Source organism: Danio rerio, chromosome 7 (genome assembly GCF_052040795.2).
Source record: "Danio rerio strain M-AB ecotype USA chromosome 7, GRCz13ab, whole genome shotgun sequence".
In the NCBI taxonomy this organism is placed as follows: Eukaryota; Metazoa; Chordata; class Actinopteri; order Cypriniformes; family Danionidae; genus Danio; species Danio rerio.
In genome coordinates, this window is record NC_141027.1 from 5,413,067 (window position 1) to 5,436,987 (window position 23,921).

The window sequence follows — 23,921 nt, forward strand, 5'->3', positions numbered from 1 at the left end:
TTGCCGTCATTTTAAATATAAAACACCTGCATAGACTGATATTTTTTTGATGCCTGAATTTCATGGTTAAGGGGGTAAGAAAAATATAAACATATATTTCAATATACTGTTAACATATACCTTCTCTGAGAATATACGTTTCATTTTTTTACTGCAAAAGTCATGTCCATAACGCTGATTTTATTTATATGTGTGTGTGTGTGTGTGTGTGTGTGTGTGTGTGTGTGTGTGTGTGTGTGTGTGTGTGTGTGTGTGTGTGTGTGTGTGTGTGTGTGTGTGTGTGTGTGTGTGTGTGTGTGTATACTGTTGTATAGATACTGAGTTTAAAAGCAGGACTCACCATGTACAGTGATGTTCAGAGGATGGCGTTTCTCTCCAGATTCAGACTCACACCAGTAAACTCCAGTGTCTGATGTGCTGAGAGACTGGATTCCACATGTAGATCCTGTTTGTGCTGAACAATCTTGTGTGTTTGTGTGTGTGTATCTTCTCACTGTCCATCCAGCAGAGTCACAGCTCAGAGAGAGAGAGTCAGAGGAGAAGTGTTGACTTCTGCTGGGCCTGAGCACCAGACGCACTGAAGCAGGAACACCTGAGACAGAGAGCAAACGCAGACAAATATACTGCTGCTGTCACTGACATAAACCTACTGACACATTCGAGATCAACAACAGCTCTGACAGCTGCTGAAAGCTGATTTCCCTCACCAGTGACCCACAGTGGCTGTGCGCTGCTGTTCTGTGAGGAATAGGCTGGTTCTCCTCTCTCTGCTCTGCACGTATAAACTCCTGTGTGCTGTAGAGCAGCAGGACTGAGAGTGTAAGAGCCTCCAGCTCCTCTGCTGCTGTCTGACAGATGATCAGCATCTCTGAACCAGCTGAACGTCCAGCCTGTAGAGGAGCCTGGAACCTCACAGATCAGAGTCACCGAGTGTCCTTCAGTGAGCCACGGCTGTGGAGACACTCGCACTGCTGCCTGAGCTTCATCTGAACCAAACAGGAGGAGTTACAGAGCCATAGAGGAGCAGATACAGACTCTGATCATACTGAACACACACACACACACACTCACCTGAAGACACAGTCAGAGCAACAGCATCACTGCGCTGAGAGATCTGAGTGTCCATCTGTCCTGTACAGCTGTATTTACCACGGTGAAAGACCTCAACACGGCTGATCTTCAACTCTTGTGTTGAGCTTCGGCTCACAGTGTTTTTATGTTGGTTAAACTGGTCATAGTTATAGTAGTTAAACTGGTTATAGTTATTGTGGCTATGTTGGCCTGTTTGCTCTATTTGCCATCTGTATGTCCACTCAGTGTTTCCTCTCCACTTTATATCACATCTGAGAGTGACTGTTTCTCCTCTGAACACATGTTCATCAGGCCACACCGTCGCCACAGCTTTAGGACTCTCTGTTCAAACACAGAATAATGTGTTTAGTCTTGATTGAGAGTTGTAGAAGTGCTGTAGATATACAGATATACTGAATCACACACTGTGTTTTCTCTCACCTGTAACACTGAGTGTCAGTTCATCACTGTATTGTGTGTAATAGACTGGTTCTCCTCTTCCAGCTCTACACCAGTACTGGCCTCCATCAGACACTGAATCAATCTTCATGCTGTAGGAGTTTGTTCTTGTCTTCTTTATCTCAGAGTCTTGTGTGTTTTTGTACCAGTAAAAGTCCCATCCAGTAGACAGATCAGTGTTACAGGTCAAAGTCACTGTGTTTCCAGTCAGTGCAGCTCCTGCAGAATCTGATCTGAGTTCAGGCTTTGACTTAACATCTGCAGGAGAACAAGAACAGATTCAGATCCTCAAAGTCAGAGTTCATCTGCAGTAAAACAGGTTCAAATCTGCAGTCAGCACATCATTGGGTAATGGTCTGAGATGTATATGAATCTGAACATCATGACTGAAAGTGAATTGATTAATAATTCTAATAACCCAGAATAGACCCAGTCCAGTGGAGAATTCAGATTCAGTAAATGAGTGTAGTTTAATTTTAAACACATTAGACGGTACATTGGAAGAACATGTATGGTTCTTCATAAAAAAATACAGTTTCTTTGCTGGATATGTGATCATAGAGAACGTTTATAAGGACAGTAATACTGAACTCACCCGTCACTGAGAGAGAAACAGCAGAGCTTGATTGTGATGAGTTTGGTCTTCCAGATCTCTGTCCTCTACACCAGTACTGACCCTGATCAGACTCAGCAGCTCCTTTTAAAGTGAGAGTGTTTCTGTTTACAGTGTAATGACCATCAGACTGTAACTTTACACTGTTTCTGTCTTTATACCACTCATATGTCCAGTCACTGTAGTAAAGTGTTATCACACACTTCAGATTGACTGTCTCTCCAGTGAATACAGCACTGTCTGGTGTCACAGTCACTGTAGATCTCGGTGAAGCTGAGTAAAAAAACAGAAACATGAAGTGACTTAATCAGCTGTTTCAGTGAAAATAACAGTAGTGTGTAAATTATTCACAAATCTTGTATAGTTTGTACATTTTTGATACTATTTGTTGTTCATTAATGTTGTCATTTAGTTTAGTCCTGTCAGTGTTTCTGGTCGTCAAACACGTCTGACTCTCCACAGAAAGCAGAATGAAGAAGGAGAGCTGAAGACCTCCAACTACAAGCTGATATGAGGAGCAGCTGAATCTGAATAAGCTTCAACAGACTGAAGACTTCAGCAACTCATTCAACAGCAGCATCTGTAAGTCACTTCATTCTCTTCATCATCTAAACTCTTTACTGAACTTGTCTATTCTGACGAAAATCATAAATATTATCTGCAAATATTAGCTGTAACAATAGATTCAAATCCCTTCTCAGTTTGAAACGCGATACTGATCTCACGATACCAAATGCTCGATGTAAAAGTGGATAAAAACAGCAGGACCTGACTTCATCTGATATTTGTTGTGTTCAGAGCAACATCTGCATGTTCAGGAATATTGTGAAAGGAAGCTTGTTTTGGAGGTATAAAGCTCAGTGTTTTCAGATCTGTCAGGTGTGCTGAAAGTTTTGACCAACACTGGATCTGACAATATTTCCATTAGAAAAGCATCTAAATGCACTGATATAAAAAAGAATAAAAATACAATATTTAGTTATAGTGCAAATAGCATCTTTTACTATTTGTGGTTTAAACAGCATCTACTGCTAGGATAATGTGCTGTTTTCACTTAATATAAAGCATCTAAATCTCTTGATATAACCATGGTCTGTTTTGTGGTTTGTTTAATTAGTAGTCATTAACAGGGGCTGTTCCAGAAAGCAGGTTATGTGACATACCCGGGTAAGTTTAGGAGAAAGTAGGTGAGAGAAAGCTGAGGTTGGTTCCAAAATCGGAGGTAACTTCTGGGTATGTTAAGTAGCCATAGCAACTTACTCTCTGAAGATAACCTGCTCTGGAGCAGGTTATCTTCAGAGAGTAAGTTGCTATGGCTAATTTGTCTGAGTTGTCTGAGTTTGTCTGTTTCAGAGAGTTTACTGAGCATTGCGTGCTCTTTTGATGGGAATATTTATGGATATGGACACACAGATACAAGTTTTTTAGCTGTGAGAGGGTTATAAGTGCATAGTTTTTTTATAACCAAATTTATAATGTTAATGTATTTAACAAACCTTTTTGAAATCAAATATGACAAACTGCGGGTCTGGGCTTACCATAAAAAAACATTCAGTGCAGCTCTGTATTCACGTCAGGGCATTTTAGGCAACTGTACAATGTGGCAGCATGACCACCTGTACAGTATGCCTGGCGGCTGGCACTGAACTGTTTTTTTTACACTTTTGTACAGTTACTTGGTCATAAATCACTGCATATCATTACACAGTTGATTCAGAGCACGGCAGTAGTGTAGTGGACAGTGCATTGTTAAGGATAAACGGAGCTCACAGCGGAGCGAGTTCGAATCTAGTAGGAAAATATATCTATAATTTAAGACAGTGGTTCTCAAACTGTGGTACGCGTACCACTAGTGGTACGTGGGCTTCCTCCTAGTGGTACGCGGAGGAATCGCTGAATAATAAAAGAAACATTAACACTTTTAATCCTTTAATGTGTAATATACAATCGATGTGATCAGCATTGGCTGTTTTGTGAAGCGTACGACCACAACATTGTGCTTAGAGTGTTTGTTTTAGTGCATTGTGTCATAAGCTGCTGAAAATCAGTTTCCAAAGTTTAAGAATTGATTCTGGAGCGTTATTTGACTGACATGAAAAGTAGCCAATCACAGTCGACCTTGTCTAGTTGCGTGAAATGTAAGGGCGGGACAAAGGCTTTCTGTGTTGCAGAGACAGAAAAAAACAACTTAAAAACAAATGTTTTGTTGGATTAATGCTTCTCGGATGTTTTCACTATAGAGATGTCTAGCTGAGTAATTAAACCGCGGACATATTTCCTGCCTATTTGATGATCTACAAACACGTTTCGCTCTCCGACAGCCAGTCGACTCGCCTCTGACCTGTCACTCCTCTAAATACATTCTGAATGGCGGCGCGGGAATGAAGGTATTGCGCAATTACTCATTTCTGCAAATGTGGCGAGTGCTTTATTTTAACACTAGAGCGCATTCATGTACGCAAATCGCTAAAACAGATATGCGAGCTCTTAAATATGCTTTTTTTTCAAATGGACTGGAAGTGCTCTCATGATCGCCTGTGTGCTCAGATAGAATACAATCGCGATCTTTCCACTATTAAAGTAGACATTATTTGTCTTTGCTCCTTGACTAAATTTAGTCAAAAGTATTCAAAGTTATCAAGTATTTAGAAATAGATTGATGCATGATCGATGACAATGCTAATGGTCTTCTTATTTGGCTGTGTTGTCAAGTGAAACTTACTTTTAGCAAAGGTGGAACTTTTTTATTTCTTTACGACAAAAGAATTATGCTGGAAATGTTTCTGGATGAGGTATTTGTGTGATTTACACATTTAGCTGTATTCTGATCTGTCTTAAAGCATTACAGGTCAAAGCAATCCATTGTTACTTATTGTTTATTTATCAACATTTACAATAAGGCTCTTAAAGCACTGCTTTGATAAGTGTAGTGTCGTCATATTTCAAATACCTCAAGTAAAATGAAGTCATTTGTTTTATTTTTTACTGACAGTGTACTTGTATTTTTTTTAAGTTTCTATTTTAGGTTAAGATTAAGTGTAAAATAAAATCTGCATGTGATGGACAGCTATTTAAGAAACAAATTTGCCATATTGTAAAGAAAAATAGTGTAAAATATGAAAATAAAAGGCTAAATAAAAATATTTTTACCATATACTTTAATTTAACCTTTCAAAGCTTAAAAATACCTTTTTTAAAAAATGGGCAAAAAGTGTCTCTATGGCCTTAAAGATTATTTGGTAGTTTTACCAGTGCTATTGAAAAAGATTAATTATCATGAAAGAAAAAATCGACCATACTTCCTTTTTTAGTGCAAATTCCTATACACGTAGCTTTGGGATTTAAGCAATCAAACCATTAAATCAGGTTTACACTTAAAAAAAGTGATTTCATAATGAAAATCTGATTTTTTTTTTTTTTTCAAAAGTAACAAACTAGTACTTTTTAAAAGAGTACTTTGTACTTTTACCTAATATTAGCATTATTTACTAAAAATGTTGTTATTTTAGCAGTGTAATAGTATTTTTACTTGAGTACAAAAAAGATTTCACAAGCATTTAGTGCAGGTTTATTATATTATTAATATATGATTAATAAATATTATTATTAATGTTTTCTATTTGTATCTATTCCTATGCAATGTTTTATGGGTTGCTGAGAATACATTTCAGGTCTTCAATACATAGCATGTCAGTCTTGAAAAAAAAAAAAAAAGGTGCTGGAATTGATTTTCATTAGGCTGTGCCTGTATGAACCCTGTCATATGTACATTTAACATTTATTTCAAGATTTGTCTGAAAGTGTATGAATATGACATATAGCCTATATTTATAAGGTCCAAGCAACATTTCCAGCTTTTTATGAATAGGCTACTATGAATACTTTAGATTTAAGTACAGCAGTTTTCTTTTTACTTTTTAAGAAAAGCGCAACTTTTAAAAGCACATTTTAACTAAAATTTTTCTTTTATCTGCAAGCACAGTTAATGTTCAGACTATTTAAAATGTTTAAAGTGACTGACATTAATACATATTCTTAATAATAGGAAGTAATCTGCATCGTTTTTAAACTGTGCACACCTGTAGCTGCTTAACTAGGCCTATGACGCTATTTTTTAATACTGGTTAAAAAATAGCGTCGTAAGGTGGTACTTGGAGAGACGATTTTTTTCTAAGGTGGTACTTGGTAAAAAAAGTTTGAGAACCACTGATTTAAGATGTAGGACATCGTTCATATGTATACATTCATGCACATACACCTACATTTTTCAATATAATATTTTTTCAGGGTTTCCAAAAAAAAAGCCAATTTTAAAGCTCCATCAGTCACTAAAGGACACTGATAATATGAAATCTGTCCATAGTATAAATGTGCAGGTACAACTTAATTTTCTGTCCTCAATCTTTTGTGTTTCAACTATTAAACTCGTTACTGCTTCCACCTACCAGCTCATATGTGATGACCCCACATCATCACATGTTGAGGCTAAATGGCTGATTTTCAGGATGTAATGATTCAAGTGTATAATACAAATATAGTAAAAAAAAAAAAACAACAACCATAAAGCAAATGTTGCTGGAGGACAAAAGATACCCTTTTCTGCCTTATACGATGACACCCTACCTGCAGCCTGATCCAGAGGAAATCTCAGTGACCCAAGCTGACAAAAGAGACGGAAGAGTGCTGAGGAATGTAATTTGTCAAAAAACTGTTTAATCAAACATTTTGGTCTGTTAATTTCTTAATTTCCTGAAATAAAGTGAATGATTTTTTTACACTGCTTTATACATACACCTTTTAACGTGTAACATATTTTTTCATATACATTTCTCACCTTAATGTGACTTTATTTATATTTGAAGATGGACCTTATACAGCTACTTTAGAATTTAAATGAATAAATAAATATATATAAATAGTGTATTTATTTATATATATATATATATATATATATATATATATATATATAAAGATTTTATGATCCAAGAGTAATATTCAAATATGGAAAAGTGCAGACAAATTCTTACACTGCTTCTTAGTTGAAGCAGAAGGAACTTCGTCTGCATGCAAAATAAAAAGCATAAAAAGAACCTAAAGCTACCTGACAACAATCACTTACAACAGTGACAGATTGTGTGGTTTAAGTCAAAAACTCAACCACTGATGAGCCTTTATTAAAGAACAGAGCAGCTCCTCTAACTGGTGGCCCACAGCAGATAGACAGGCCTCTTTCTAGTAGCTGCATGACAGAAAGAATATTCTAGAGTGTTAAATAAAGAACTCCAGTAATTAAATATTACCTTTTAGGAGAATGTTTCTGTGTTTAATGACTTTGGACAGAGTTCTAGCTCCAGAAAGATTACAATTTCTTTAAGCCTTATTAGTCAATACACATATTGTGGCCTTAAGAAATTAATGTCAAGAAAAATAAATGCATGAATGGTTACACAACATACTCAAAAGGATGTTAAAGAGAAGTTTAATTGTTCATTACAATGAATAAAATGGAGGGTGGCATGTGTAATTTAATCAACTAACAAACTATCTTATTATTTATTTTTCTTATCTATTTCTTATTCTATATTTCTTTCCTTCGTTGAAGCAGATGTTTTAATCTCTGTATTAAAACCTCCAGCTTCGCCTCTGTAAAGTGCGTTGCCCTTTTTTTCTCACCGTGACTTTCTATGGTGACTCGTGAATTCGGCGATCTACTGAAAATGCCTTCAGGTGTGGGCCGTGCACCGCATTAACCTGCGGTTATCTTCAGAAGGGTTGATTTAACTAACTCTTGTCACCTGTTTTGGAACCAACATACTCGCGGTAAGCAGGTTTTGGGTAAATCAACCGAGAGTTCATGGTTTAGCAGATGGTAAGTTAACCCAGCTTTCTGGAATACCCCCCAGGTGTTTTTGGTCTGTTTCTCAAAGAAACATTGGACTTGAAGCTTCTTGGGCCTGAAGAGGTTCTGATATGTCCCGATATTTGTGCTTTTTTAGTTGCTTATATACATATACAAGGCTAAAGTCTAACACCACTGTAAACAGCACAAACTGGGCTACAATAATATGCTGTGATATTTTACTAATATCAGCACTCCCCAAGCCTTTTTACCCGTGTGTATCACTCCGCCTGCAGCAAGTTATAAACTACACATAAATGTTTCATTCTCAAACACAATCATGCACATAAATGTTGCTAACAGCTATCAACAGATTCAAGAACTAGATGGAACTGTTGTGTGTATGCATGTAATGTATGTTTGTGTATGTAGTTGAAGCAGGGGTCCGTTCTTCGTACGTGGATTACTCAGTTAGCTGGATTTGGATGTTGACTATTTGACACGATCCAGGATCGTTTCGTTCTTCAAAGCTGATCCGAGAGTTGTTGTCATGGCAACAGTTCTGCTAGGTCAAACCTGATCGGGAGCAGGTTCAATTCATATAAACAGGATTAGATCGGCTCAGTTCAAGCAAAGATAATACAAAAAGTATTTGCCGAATTCTGATATTTTCTTACAGTAGTAGTTATATACACTTGGGAAAATGGTACATATTTTTTAACTATATATATATAAAGTTATAGTCATTAATAAAATAAATTAAGTTATACATATCAATAAAACTTATGCAATCTGCAACCTCGAAATGAAAGTACAAAGACTGCCACCTGGTGCAAAGAGAAAACCTATTTATATGAACTTTTTAGATCGCTTTATTACAAATTGTGTATAATAGAAATGCACAATGTGACTTTTTTTTAAAGCAATAATACATTTATGCAGTCATAAACATGTTTTGATAGTTAATATGTCAGTGTTTTGATGCATCACAAAAGTTGCAGACGCCTTTACCAATATGAAAATGCTTTTGTAAACAACCAGTTATTCTTTACAGCGATTAAAAAAACGGCTACTATAATAAAGAAAATCTTTTCTAAATGTAGAACTAAATACACTGATTTGCATTGAAATACATGATGAATACTCTCGACACATGAAAGTGTAAAGCCTGCAGCTCACAACAAATGTTGAAGGTTATTGCGTGTCATATTTATCAAGCCGTTTACTGCTAATTTGATGTAATTTTGCTCACATAGATAATTGAATATTAATCAGATGTCATTACGCTGCTGTGCCGTCAGCCAATCGTTGCATTGCTGATCATGATTTCGAGGATCAATAGATCTGTCCTTCACAACATACACAGATCTCAGATCAGTTTATCCAGACATTCTAATCTGATTCGCGAACTTGATTGAAGAACCAATTTAATTTAAACGAGGTACGAAGAACTGACCCCGGGGCTCGAAATTGACTGTTTTGGTCACATATGCGACCAAAATTTTATCAATGCGACCTATGCGATCTATGAGTTTAAAGCAGTTAACATGTCAGCTTGCTGCAGTAAGCAAAGCCTGCAATGCTTGCCCCGCCTTCAAGCTTACCTAGTCATGAAGTGTGTTGATTGATCTGGAACTTTTCATTTGATTGATTTATTTATTTTTCTTGTAAATGAGAAAAACTGCATCAGTAATCGTCTCCTTTGTCCAGTTGTGATCAGATTGATGAAAACAAACCTGAATACTAGAGGTGTGAACCTACACTGGTCTCATGGTTCGCTTACAATTATCACGCCATTGATTCGGTTCAATTCAATATTATGGTGCATTTATGATGCTTTCTATAGAAAAATCACAGTTAGATGTTACTTCACAGCACAATTCCTGTATTCAAATTGTGAAATATATCTATATATTATTTGCACAGAACAAAATGAGCATTTGTAGCAAATAAACTAATGTAAATATCCCGCTGGCTTTCAGAGTCTTGTCTAGCGAGTTCTTACACCCTATGATTGATCACAAGCTCAACAGAAAGGGCTGCGATTGCCTCTTAGGTCGTACTCACACTATGTGTACAGTTACCTCGAACTAGGCTGAAGCACGTTTGTCCCCCCTCCCGTCTCCTCCGACAGCCTGCACTCACACTACAATCGGGCCTGGGCACGCTTACGTCATCGATGCGATGATCAGAAGTGCTCTCACACAGCACAGTGGGGACTTCTTCAGTTATATCGCTTTGGGATGCGGTGACACGCAGTCATATTTCGCCAAACACATCCGCCACTTTTGACTCTCATAAACAATCACAAAGCCCTCGTGCTGCAGGAATGAGAAGCTTTGCTGAAGGTGCGCAGCTGTCCTGCAGTGAGGGCTTTGTGTCTTTAATAAACTAACGTTATGGCAGTTTGCATGCACAGTTTCTGTGTTAAGTAGTTGAGAGTGTTTTAATTACTCGCGCTCGCCTCTCTTGCAATTGTAAACTACTGCAATATGGTGCATGAGATAAATGACGTCAGTATGTAATAACCGGTGATGATCTATAACTGAACCGATAAAACTGAATTTTTCACCCCTACTGAATATCCACATCAACAAGCCCTAAATTATTATTATTATCATTATTATTACATTAAAATCTAAACTGGGAATCGATATAAATCAAAATGTTTGATTGATATTAAAGATTTTTGGCTAAAAACACGAGCCTGTCAACTTGAATAAAATGAGTAAAATCTGACAGGGAGTGCTTTCTCTTTCTGTGTCTTCTGTTAAGATGACTGGCAAAGGCTTTGGAAAAAAAGCAGCTAATTCTCTGCAAATATCTGGTTCACAGACATGAGAGATATACCTACACTAAGCCTGAAATGTGAACTTTTTTAAATGAACCATTTTGAAAACGAATGTTGTCTCGTTTAGTAATGCATACGGAAAACGTAACATACTTGCTTGTGTGACATAGTACAATCTGTAAACTCCACTTTATACTGTCTTTATACTGTAAAATCCCGACAAAAAGTTTATTTATTGATTGAGGATTACAAATATCGTTATCGAGATGAAAATATGATTAATCGGAGCCATAGTATCGCTGTGCCACTGAAGTATTGGTAAACTGTGCAACAATAATGCTGAATATGTTTTTTTATTTTTTTTTTTATGATTTATTTAACATTTTTCCATTTTACAAACATATCAAACAACCCTTACATAAATAATAATAGAAAAAAATGTATAAATATAAATACAAATAACATATTGATAAAAAAAGTGAATAAATAAATTAAAATAAAAAAAAAGATAATAATAAAATAAAATAAACAATTAATGCGAGGCAGATGTCTACATTTATACAGTAATCTCAAATGTTACATTTCGAGTGATGAAAGATTACAAACTGATGTACTATTGTGATCAAAAGTTGAGGTGATCAGTCTAGATCCAGCTGAAGAGTTTTAACATATAAAGAAAGGGCATCCCAAATTTTGGCAAATGTTCTGTTAGGTCTTTGAAGGGAATATCTAATCTTCTCTAGTTTTACAAAATACAAAACATCTTTCAGCCACCGTACATGCGAGGGTGGCTGAGGGTTCTTCCAGTATAATAAAATGACACGCCTAGCAAGCAAAGTAAGAAAGGCCACAAAGTTTAAAAGGTAAGTGGGTAATGCATAATTATCCGGCATCACGCCAAACAGGCCAATAATGGGTGATGGTGTTATATCTATAGAAGTAATGGCTGAAAGAGACTGAAATACTGAGCCCCAAAATGAGGAAAGAGCTGGGCATGTCCAAAACATATGGGTTAAAGTACCTAAACCCAAATGACACCTATCACATTCTGGATCAATAGTTGGGTCGATCCGTGCGAGCCTACATTTCGACCAGTGTACTTTGTGAACCACTTTACACTGAATGAGGCAGTGACGTGCGCATATAGATGAAGAATGAACCCTGTCCAGAACTGCCTCCCATGTATCTTGATCTATTTCAATATTAAGGTCCGCAGACCAGCTGGTGCGGAGACTGTCACCTGGAAAAGACTGTAAATTTGCAAAAATACTGATTAGTTTAGAGATTAGGCCTTTACTGCTTGCTTCAAGACATAAAATATTGTCGATCTTCGATAGTTGAGGGACATTGGGAAAACCAGGGAAATGTTTACGAACATAGTCACGTACTTGTAAATATCTAAAAAAAATGATTTCTCGGAATGTTATACAATGCATTCAGTTGGTCAAATGAGGCAAAAACACCTTCGATATAAAGATCTGCTACTGAGAGTATCCCTTGATTCTTCCAAGAGGCATATGCTCCATCCAATATAGATGGAGAAAACAATGGGTTTAGATGTATTGGGGCGGTTAAAGGGGTAGATTGAAAGCCAAAGTTACGTAAAAACTGAATCCAAATTTTAAGACTGCTTTTCACAATTATATTATCAGTGTATTTAAGTGGAGATAGCGTGATGGGAAAGCAGAGGAGAGCTTTTAAGTCCGAAGATCTACATGAGGCGTTCTCAATATTTAACCATGCTGGGGGACCGTCTAGATTTTTTTTATTTTTCCAATATAATAAGGATCGTATGTTCGCAGCCCAATAATAAGACAAAAAATTAGGGAGGGCCATCCCACCCAAGCCCTTAGGTTTCTGTAGAATGTCCTTTCGAATCTTCGGGGTCTTACCATTCCACAAAAATTGAGAGATAGAACTATCTAATGTAGCAAAAAAAGATTTTGGGATAAAAATTGGAATACACTGAAAAAGGTATAAGAATTTAGGGAGTACATTCATCTTTACGCAGCTAATTCTGCCTGCTATTGATAATGGGAGAAGAGACCAGCGGTGAAAATCATGTGTGAGACGACTAAGCAATGGAGAAAAAGTTTGGTCGAACAGCTCTTCAAATTTTTTTGTCACCTGTACACCCAAGTATTTGAAGCTGTGTAAAGTGGCCTTAAATGGCAAGGAAGATAAAGGGTATTCAGAGGCAGCATTATTAATAGGCATTGCTTCACTTTTAGTCAGATTTAATTTGTAGCCTGAAATTTTGCCGAATTCTGTTAGCAATGCAAGCACCACTGGGATAGAGTTGGCCGGGTCAGCAATGAACAGCAAAAGGTCGTCTGCATACAAGGATAATTTATGGTCAACTCCCCCCCCTAGTGATGCCCAACATTGAACTGCCTCTAAGGGCAATGGCCAAAGGTTCGATAGCCAGAGCGAACAGAAGAGGGGAGAGTGGGCATCCCTGCCTTGTTCCTCTCCCAAGAGGGAAGTATTTTGAGTAGTAATTATTTGTGCATACGCAGGCTAAAGGGGAAGTATACAAAAGCTTTATCCAAGATATAAAATAATCACCCATTCCAAATTTTTTAAGAGTGTAAAATAAAAAATCCCACTAAACTCTGTCGAAAGCCTTTTCAGCGTCCATGGATATAATTAACTCTGGAGTCTTTTTATGTGGGCTAGTGTAAAGAATATTTAAGAGACGTCTGATGTTGTGAAAAGACTGCCTATTTTTAATGAAACCATTCTGATCTGGGGAGATTATAGCTGGTAGTAGTGGTTCCAAGTGACATGCTAGTATCTTAGCAAGTACTTTTACATCTGCACACAGTAGAGAAATAGGACGATAATTATTACACTGAAGGGGGTCCTTATCTTTTTTAAGAATTAAGGAGATGGAGGCTTGGCGTAAAGTTTGTGGAAGTATACCAGATTTAAAAGATTCATTAAACATGTTCAGCATAAGAGGTGATAATTTCTCTGAAAATGTTCTAAAAAATTCAGCTGGAAAACCATCAGGACCTGGGCTCCTTCCACTTTGCAAAAGGCTCAGTGTTGTCTTAACTTCATCGAGAGTGATGGGATCATCCAATTTTAAGGCCAAGTCAGGATCTATAAGGGGAATATCAAGATTATGAAAAAAACTATCAAGGTGTGATTCTTCGTTCAGGCTTTCTGAGGTGTACAAGGAGCTGTAGAAATTTCTAAATTGGTTGTTAATGAGAAGTGGGTCAGTTGTGGGTCCAGAAGAAGTTGAAATTTGAGTTATATGGTTTAGAGCAGAGGACTGGCGTAGCTGGTGTGCTAGTAGTTTACTAGGTTTACCGCCAAATTCATAGTAATTATAACGGCTTTTATGAAGAGCTTCAGTGGCCTCATTCGTTGTCAGCAGGTCAAATTCAGTTTTTGTTGTAAGTATTTCTTTAGACAAATCTGGAGTTGGTGAGGTTTCCATTTTGGACTGAAGCTTCGCTAGATATTTAATTAAAGAGGACTTCTGTTCAGATGCCCTTTTTCTCTGATGTGCTGAATAAGATATGATTTCTCCCCTCAGAAAGGCTTTACAAGCTTCCCATAAAATACTAGCTGAAATGCTAGGGGTGACATTTGTAGAAATAAAAAGGTCAATCCGATCGTTGATAATTTGCACAAAATCTGGGTCATTAAGTAATAGAGTATTTGGGCGCCAGAAAGACCTAGGAGTTGTCCCACAAGGAAATGATAGATCCAATGTAAGCACAGCATGATCAGATATCACAATAGGACTATAGGAGCAATTCTTGATACATGGAATTAATTTATTATCAAGGAGAAAATAATCAATCCGAGAAAAGCTTTGGTGGACAGGTGAAAAAAAAGAAAACTGTTTTGCGTTAGGGTTTAGAAAACGCCAGGCATCAGAAACTGCATATTGTTCCATAAACGATTCAATAGTTTTTGCTGATTTTGAAATAGCTCTGGGTTTTGATGAAGAACAATCTAGAGTAGGATTCAGGCAGCAGTTAAGATCTCCTCCTAAAATAAGTTGGCTAGTGTTTAAATCAGGAAGGGAAAATAAAAGATTCTTGAAAAAAACTTCATTGTCCCAATTTGGTCCATATATATTTGCTAATACCAGATGAATACCATTAATGTGGCCAGTAATAATGATAAAACGTCCATTTGGATCAGAAATTACTTTAGATACAGAAAATGGAATTAATCTATGTGTAAGTATAGCCACTCCTCATGACTTACTGGAAAAAGAGGAATGATACAGCTGACCTACCCAGTCCTTTTTAATTTTTAAGTGATCAGCACTTGTAAGATGAGTTTCTTGGATAAAAGCTATTTTAGTGTTTAGCTGCTTCAAGTGGTTGAGAACTTTGTTACGTTTTATAGGTGAGTTAAGCCCTTTGACATTCCAGCTGGAGAATGTAAGTACACCAGTAGGTGTCCCACTGAACACAGGAGACATTAAAAACTAGTTGTCACGAATTTTCTCTGGTCCCCGCAAAAAAAAAAAAAAAAAAAAACATATGAAGAAAAAGAACAGAAAAAAGAAACACACAACTACAAACACCAACCCACCCCCACCCTCCTAACCCACACACACAACTCCAACAAGTGATGTAGGCAAGAACATCTACATCAAACATATCTCCAACCAACACTGTTGCAAGCTTCCTTCTTCCTTTATACAATCCCTCCCCATATTTTACCACACAACCTCATAGTTGTATTTGTACCACTACTACATACAACCGTATGAATAACTGACTTAAAAATAGATTAATTAAACATATTTTGAACTATGACGTAATCGTATGTTGGTATCAAACATTGTATACAGTTTAACAAGTCTTTATCCCCGAACACGATGATATATCATCGTCCATGAAAAATATTAAAGGTGAAAAGAACGAGTCACCATTGTCATCAAAAAGCAATAATAGAATTGTCAAAAAAAGAAAAAAAAAAAAATTCACATTGCATCTCGACGAACAAACTTCTGTGAGAGTACATCGAATAACGTTAGTCACCCAGTAGTAACTCCTTGAAGTGGCATGAGTGTTACGGAAAAAAGGGAAAAAAAGCGCCAAGCTGTTTATGACAAGAGATGGGTTTATGTCACGTCATGTCATCGTCCAAAGCATAGAGGTGAACTACTATACGTCTAAGTTCCGAATGTAGTTGTTGGCTTCGTTAGCTGTCAGCAGCCATAGTTTCTTACCGTTCGGTAGAGTGATGCGTAGTTTAGCTGGAAAGAGAAGAGCAGGTCTGAGTCCGCGCTTGTATAGCTCCGCCATGGCATCTTTGAATTCACTGCGCAGCTTTAGGACATCTGGGCTGTAATCTTCAAATATCTGAATCTTGTGATTACGAAAGGTCAAAATTCCTTTTTTACGGGACTCACGAACCACCAAATCCTTCACCTGGTAACGGTGAAACTGCAAAACCACAGGGCGCGGTCTCTGACCTGGGGCAGGTTTGGGAGCGGGAATTCGGTGCGCTCTGTCCAGTTCAGGCGGTGACGCCAAAATCTGATCGCCAAATACCTCAGCAAGCATTTCGGAGAAAAAGTTAGTTGGTCGCGGTCCCTCGATTGACTCGGGGAGCCCCACGATGCGAATATTCTGCCGCCGGCTGCGCCCCTCTAGGTCTGACATTTTAGACCGCAGCCACTCATTTTCTTTAGTGAGGCCGGCGCACGCGGTCTCCAGGTGTTCAAGGTGCTGGGTCACCTCCGCGAGTCCCGATTCAAGGCAACTGATGCGCTGGTCGTGAGCCACGACTGTGGAGTTAATATTCTCCAACTTACTGTCCAAGCTTTCAAAAGAGGCTTTAAAATCCGCGGCCAGAGAGGCTCTGAGCTCCTCGTGCAGGGCGCTAATTTCGGCTAGCGTGACACCAGAGCTAGGCGAGGACGGCGCTTCACGGTCTTTTTCCACCTGTTTGCCCTTTCCTTTAGACATGTTAAGTGAAAATTTAATACTACGTACTCTAAGAGAGAAAAGTAAATAAATGTAGGTTGCCAAAAAGTTCTAAACCAACGAGGTTTGTAAAGAAGAAATAAAAAGTTAAAGGGAGCTGATCGCACTCACGTCTATACCAAAGGCGACATAACCGGAAGTCTAATGCTAAATATGTTTAATAAAATTATTAATTTTTAAGATGGCAGCACTGATTTATTTTTTTATTTAGGATATTGAATCTATCTCTCATTGGTTTGTTAATGTGCAAAAGACTTTATTAAAGCTGCTTTAATTATTTGTTTATTACACTTCTCTAATTGTGCTTACGGTTTAGGTTGTTTAAGTGTGTAAAAGTGTGTAGTCTTCAACACACTTGAACAATGCCATAATAATAATGATAAAAAGGGACGCCGATAGGCGGTGAACGTTAGGACAACTTTAAGGGGTTTACTATTATGTAAATAGTTACTATTACGGGGCCCAATAACCCCCCATAAAACAACACTTCTCTTTCTTTGACGACCATGCTCTTCACTTGAGTCTGTGCCCCTGTTGGTAACCGTAACATTTTTGGCCACTTTAATCATGACATGAAACTATTATACTGTTACAGCTCTATCTATGTGGAATAAGCCTCAAATAACTTACAGCAGTAAATAAATAATGAAATTAAGTCATTTTAATGAACAGGGCACAGACGCTTCTGATTTTCCTGCATAATTCTACATGTGTGCAGTGTTGTTTCGTAAGATGATCTTTAATTTTCAACAGAACAAAAGTTTCTCAATTGGATGTGTGGTCATAGAGAGAGAGAGGGAGAGTTTATGAAGACGATAATACCACTCACCCTTTACTGAGAGAGAAACAGCAGATGATTGTGATGAGTTTGGTCTTCCAGATCTCTGTCCTTTACACCAGTACTGACCCTGATCAGACTCAGCAGCTCCTCTGATAGTGAGAGTGTCTCTGTTTACAGTGTAATGACCACCAGACTGTAACTTTACACTGTCTTTATACCACCCATATGTCCAGTCACTGTGATCAGGCTCGATCACACAGTTCAGATTGACTGTCTCTCCAGTGAATACAGCACTGTCTGGTGTCACAGTCACTGTAGGTCTGGGTAAAGCTGTAATAAAAGACCAGAACATAAAGTGACTCAAACAGCTCTATGAATGAAGATAAATGAATGTTGTAAATTCTTCACAATATTGTAGTTTGAGTGTTATTTAATCTCGTATCTCAATATTTCCTCTCTCGAACACCTCTGACCATCCACAGAAAGCAGAATGAAGGAGAGCTGAAGACCTTCAACTACAAGCTGATATGAGGAGCAGCTGAATCTGAATGAGCTTCAACAGACTGAAGACTTCAGCAACTCATTCAACAGCAGCATCTGTAAGTCTCTTCATCATCTAAACTCCTCTTTACTGAACTTGTCTACTCTCATGATAATCATAAATATAACCTTCAGCTAAGCAAATATTAGCTTTCTTTACATTTTTTTTCCTGCAATTTTTATTTTACTCATGCATGTGCGTATCTAATGTGCTTTTACCATTATTTTGGGTTTAACACTAAAAATTTTGGTTAATTTAAACAATATTATAAATATTTATGTAAAGCATAAGGTTGCTATTGCAGCTTTGCATTTCACACATCATGAAAGTTCCCAATTCTCAACACCACGGCAGAAAGACACACAGAAAACAAAGTAAAAAAAAAAAAACGCCAAAGAAAAAGTCCTCAATTATTATAAACCATTATTGTCTTCACTGTCAGAATTAAACTTGATTTTGACTTGAGGCCAGTTGCACTGCCCTAAATGATGGAAATGTTAAGACGAATGATTCAACTCACCCTTCACTGAGAGAGAAACAGCAGATGATCGTGTTGAGACTGATCTGATGAGTCCTTTACACCAGTACTGACCCTGATCAAACCAACCAGTTCCTCTGATAGTGAGAGTGTCTCTGTTTACAGTGTAATGACCACCAGACTGTAACTTTACACTGTTTGTACTGCTGCTTTTATACCACTCATATGTCCAGTCATTGTGATAAGACTCAATCCCACACTTCAGATTGACTGTCTCTCCAGTGAATACTGGACTGTATGGTGTCACAGTCACTGTAGATCTGGGTAAAGCTGAGGAGAAAGACCGAAACATAAAGTGACTCAAGCAGCTCTGTATAGTTAGATCTGTGTTGATGAGGTTAATCGTATGTGGAAAATTTTAAGAACACAAAGGCAAATGTCTATTTTTGAAGCATTTAAGGCGTTCTCTAATTCAGAATCAAGAAAACTGATTTCTGCACACTTATCCTGTACATCAGTGTTTACTAAACTGGGGTTTGAGAGGAAACTGCAGGAGGTTTAGTGAATGAACAAATAAAGATTAATAAATTGTGAAAATAGAAATAACAATAAAAAAAAATCTGCCATAGAGCAGTAGTACATTAGAAAAGCATTGAGCCACAAATACTGATGTGAAATGATGATTGTAGAGATGTGAATGTGAAGCCTCACCTGATACAGTCAGTGTAACAGCATCACTGATGTCTGATCTCTGTGAGTCTGATCTCTCTCCTCTACATCTGTATTGACCACTGTAATATACAGAATCAGCTCTGAAACTCAACTCTGCTGCTGATGTTGTTCTGTGTGGATTGTGAGGGTCTCCATCTTTAATCCAGCTGTATTTGATCCACTGAATGTTTCCTCCTGTCTGTATGTCACATGTGAGAGTGACTGTCTCTCCAATGAACACATGATGATCTGGACTCACCTTCACTACAGGCTTTGGTCTCGCTGCATTAATGAGGAAATATTGATAAAAACATTGTCATGATGTTATGAACTCTAAACCACTTCATGGGATAAAACTATACAATATATTAAGGGTTTTGTTAGGTTGTAGTTTGTGTTGATTACAACAAATAAAATGTTTACTGATCAAATTAAATCAGTGTTTATTCATGCCCGTTGCTACATGGTGTTTAACTTACACATCACACTACTGTCATAATTTGTGAATATCGTAAGCTTTCAAAATAATTATTCTAATAATATAGAATAATATATTGGTATATAATATATACAAAATATATTGGTTTTATTTTGTAAGAAACAATATTCAACTCACTCATAACAGATATATGAACAGAACTTGGTTGTGTTGAGACTGATCTTCCAGCTATGAGTCTTTTACACTCGTATGAACCCTCATTAGTCTTAACTCCTCTGATAGTGAGAGTGTCTCTGTTTACAGTGTAACGATCAGACGACTGTAACTTTACACTGTTTCTGTCTTTATACCACTCATATGTCCAGTCACTGTGATCAGACTCAATCACACACTTCAGATTGACTGTCTCTCCAGTGAATACAGCACTGTCATGTTTAACAAACATGTTTATCAACAACAATTTATTGTCTAATATTCATTATTTAATCTGATATCTCATAATATTTGCTCTCTTGTTGTCATTAGCTTAGTCCTGTCAGTGTTTTCTGGTTATCAAACACCTCTGACTCTCCGCAGAATAAAGGAGAGCTGAAGACCTCCAACTACAAGCTGAAATGAGGAGCAGCTGAATCTGAATGAGCTTCAACAGACTGAAGACTTCAGCAACTCATTCAACAGCAGCATCTGTAAGTCTCTTCAGTCTCTTCATTATCAACACTCGTCTGTAATGAACTCACTCAAGTCTTTTTAATTATGTTTTTGTTTATTACTTTAAGGGCATAAATATAGTTAACAAAAGTTTTGGTATTTGGTATAACATCAGAAATGGGGTTGAATGAGAATATTTTTGTCCTTTTATACAACCCCAAATAAAAAAAAAAAGTTGGGACAGAATGGAAAACACAAATAAAGAAACGAGTGATTTCTAAATTTACTTTGATTTGTATTTTATTGCAGACAATAAAACAAACATGATTTAATGTGTTCCTTGTGATTTTTTATTGTTTTCCCCCAAAATAAACACAGATTTCAATTTTGGTTCTTGAACACATTTTAAAACAGTAGTGATGGGAGCAGTTTAGGGCTGGTAATCAGGTAAAAGGTTAAATAATGATGTGATTTGAAACAGGTGAGGTGAACAGGTGATTGTAATTATGATTCAGTACAAAAGCAGCATCGAGGAAAGGTTTAGTCCTTTAGCAGCAAAGATGGGCAGAGAATCATTAGTTTGCCATCAAATATATGACAAAATTACAGAAATGTTTGACAATAATAAGAGAAATGTGTTGCAAGCAAAATGGTAATGTGTTTATTTTAAAGAAACAAAAACAATAAAAAAGAACAACAATAAAAATTATGAGGAACACATTAAATCATGTTTGTTGTGTTGTCAGCAATGAGATACCAGTCAAATACATCTGGAAATAACTCTCGCTTTTTTCTATTTGTGTTTTCCATACTGTCTCAACATTTTTGATTTGGGCTTGTAAATTATGACTGGGATGAATAAGTGCAGCTTTAGGCTGAGATTTTTGTATTTTTTTTTTCCGCTCTCAAATTAGTTCTCTCCTAAAGCCCCGGTCAGATCACACAATGTTTATTGTCGGTTCTGAAAGTCACTGTCAGATTTAGTTTTTTTTCCTCTTGATAAAATCTTGACTTGTTGTGGGTAACAAATGTGCCAGACTACATGATGCATGATCAATTATCCTGTGACGTTATTATTTTGACTGGATGTGGAGTTATAGTGTTTGTGAGGACAATAATATTAAACTCACCCTTTACAGAGAGAGAAACAGAAGAGCTTGATTGTTGATCTATTTCTCCTATACACCAGTACTGACCCTGATCAGACTCAGCAGCTCCTCTAATAGTGAGAGTGTCTATGTTTACAGTGTAATGACCATCAGACTGTAACTTCACACTGTCTTTATACCACTCATATGTCCAGCCACTGTGATCAGGCTTAATCACACACTTCAGATTGACTGTCTCTCCAGTGAATACAGCACTGTCTGGTGTCACAGTCACTGTAGATCTGGGTGAAGCTGAGGAGAAAGACAGAAACATGAAGTGAGTCAAGCAGCTCTTTCAGTGAAAATAACTGTAAATTCTATGTGTGTTTTCTAGCTTTAGGTTGTGTCTGTAGATCTGCTTTAATGGGGATTGTTCATTAATGTCATCAATATCTGAAACCTTTCAGAAATATAAAAAGCTGAACCTTTTCCTTTTTAAGGCACATTATAAAAGAATAAATAAACGACTTATAATAACTCAGTGTCTGCCCAACACAGCAGTTTCTCTACAAACCAGGGTGTATGTTCTTTACCCAGAAAAGTTAAGGTTGTTCAGTTTGGTTATTTTCTTGAACGACAAATTACTCTCATTAAGCATTAAGAGAAAAACCAACACAAGCATCTCTAAGTGATGCTAAATAGCCTTTGAAGAGTTCACACTTAGCTGATGATTGATAATAAAGCTAGTTTGGCATGCTGTCCCGGGAGAGAGCCCTGAGCTTATAAGATCCTCGAGCCCTGGGCTCCCTCCCGTTGCAAGGCGAGAGGGGAGTTTGAGCTCAGGTAGATCTCGATGACTCCCCCTCTTGCTTGTTGTAGCTAAGTGTCGGATATGGATGCTGAAAGGTGTACTCAGAGTTTAGCTAAAGTATTTGAATTAATTGTTTAGAGTGCTTGTTTTTGAACTGTGGGAGGAAACCGGAGGACCCGGGGAAAACCCACGCGACCACGGGGAGAACGTGCAAACTCCGCACAGAAATGCCGTCTGGTTTGGAAAGGAGTTAAACCAGGGGGATTCTTGCTGTGAGGCAACAGCGCTAATCGCTGGCCACCGTGATGCCCGTTTGAAAGGAGGGAAAGTAGTGTTGGGTGGGGGGGTTTCTTCAAGAGGAAGATATTGAGATGAGAAAAGTCTGGTTATTTATAGTGAGTTAAGGATCGTCTGATAGGATAATCAGTCGTTAGCTAAAGTTGGAACAGCTGTGAAGCACATGATCCTCTTGAAATTTGTTTATAAATAAACTTCACTAAAAGTTTTAACTAATCAGAATAGCAATAATGGTGCGTGCAGTTTCTCCATCATCATGAAAATCTACACAAACAGACAATGCTTTAGTGAAACACACAGTAGTTTTGTCACCTATGTATTCGGCTACTTTCTGATGTGTGCGGTCCAAATATTAGATGTTGTTCTCCAGCAATTCAGCTTTATCAGGAGTTATTAATCACACAGCTTATACAGTTCAGTTTTCTAACTCAGTTCTGCTGCATCATGAACTCAATCAAAAATGTTGCACTCCCTAATCCATACCTGTCAACTCTCCTGTTTTTCCTGGGATTCTCCTGTATTTTACCACCAGGGGCCGCCCCTTGAGATTATAGTGTGCATATCCCATATTTTCACATCCCAGTGTTGACCAGTATGCCCTGATCTCACACCTGTTTTCCTTTTCTTTGCCCGCCTATATTACTATTCAGTACTGTGCAGAACTCCACCCAGTGGTCAAACAAAGAATTGCAAAAAAAGCAAACACTAAAACAGCTCTTACAGCTTCATTAATGATGACCAAAATATATGAAGGCAAAACATAATTCAGAGACAGATGTGGTATCTTGATGTATCAAATTATAAACTACAAAACACAAACTACAGCATCATTCACACTTGTTCATGTTTACTGCAGTATTTCACAGTACCTCCAGTGTCTTCAAAACCATGATTTCTATCTTGAGTGAGTCCAGAGTGAAGGATGGAGATCAGCACTAAAAGCAGAAACACAGATATGATGTATTAATAAACACAATGCAGATCACTGAAACACATCAAGAGTTAAAACTGCAAGTGCTTTTCTGTTTTACAACTGCAACATCTGAAGGAGGATCTGAGGTTCATTGCTTCACACTGGCCTCTCGAGTCTTATGGAGGAGCGTGGAAGTAGTCTATGAGGGGCTGCTGCTGCCCATTTATTTTGTTCATTTATTTATCAAAGTCATCAACTTCATTATACAGGACAATCTAACAAACTATAGGTGTGATCAACTTGAACTCTAACTGCAGACATCAGTCAAAGAGATCAGCTGAGCACAGTGAGGGTCAGAGTTGAGGATGGAGCCGTTGAGTCGGACTCTTCAGGGCTCTTGCAGTTTTGCTGCAGTGATGGCAGATCATGTGGTGTGATCAAATTTCTTTTTTTTTTTTTTACAGTAAAAAAA

At 37.5% G+C, this 23,921-nt stretch overlaps 1 protein-coding gene and 1 long non-coding RNA gene across 6 annotated transcripts in view; one reads left to right on the forward strand and one right to left on the reverse strand.

The window, feature by feature from the left end:
- LOC147842973 (Fc receptor-like protein 5) overlaps positions 1-21,846 on the reverse strand; it is a 31,435-nt gene extending 9,589 nt beyond the window's left edge. Inside the window, exons 1-9 of one of the 5 annotated variants that reach the window (XM_087260211.1) lie at positions 21,471-21,846; positions 19,254-19,535; positions 18,585-18,872; positions 17,572-17,853; positions 2,126-2,416; positions 1,513-1,788; positions 1,072-1,413; positions 708-986; positions 341-592 (exon numbers count right to left, since the gene is read on the reverse strand). In XM_087260211.1, coding sequence (XP_087116337.1) covers positions 341-592; positions 708-986; positions 1,072-1,413; positions 1,513-1,788; positions 2,126-2,416; positions 17,572-17,853; positions 18,585-18,872; positions 19,254-19,535; positions 21,471-21,762 — 2,584 coding nt within the window. In that variant the 5' untranslated portion in view covers positions 21,763-21,846. The other 4 variants (XM_087260214.1, XM_087260213.1, XM_087260212.2 and 1 more) reach the window with 4 other exon arrangements.
- Positions 1-23,921, forward strand: part of LOC147842964 (uncharacterized) — a 277,603-nt gene that overhangs the window by 176,557 nt on the left and 77,125 nt on the right. The window contains exons 8-9 of the long non-coding RNA XR_015944703.1: positions 2,606-2,725; positions 18,006-18,122. This is a non-coding gene — a long non-coding RNA (uncharacterized LOC147842964). The remainder of the gene's footprint in view (positions 1-2,605; positions 2,726-18,005; positions 18,123-23,921) is intronic.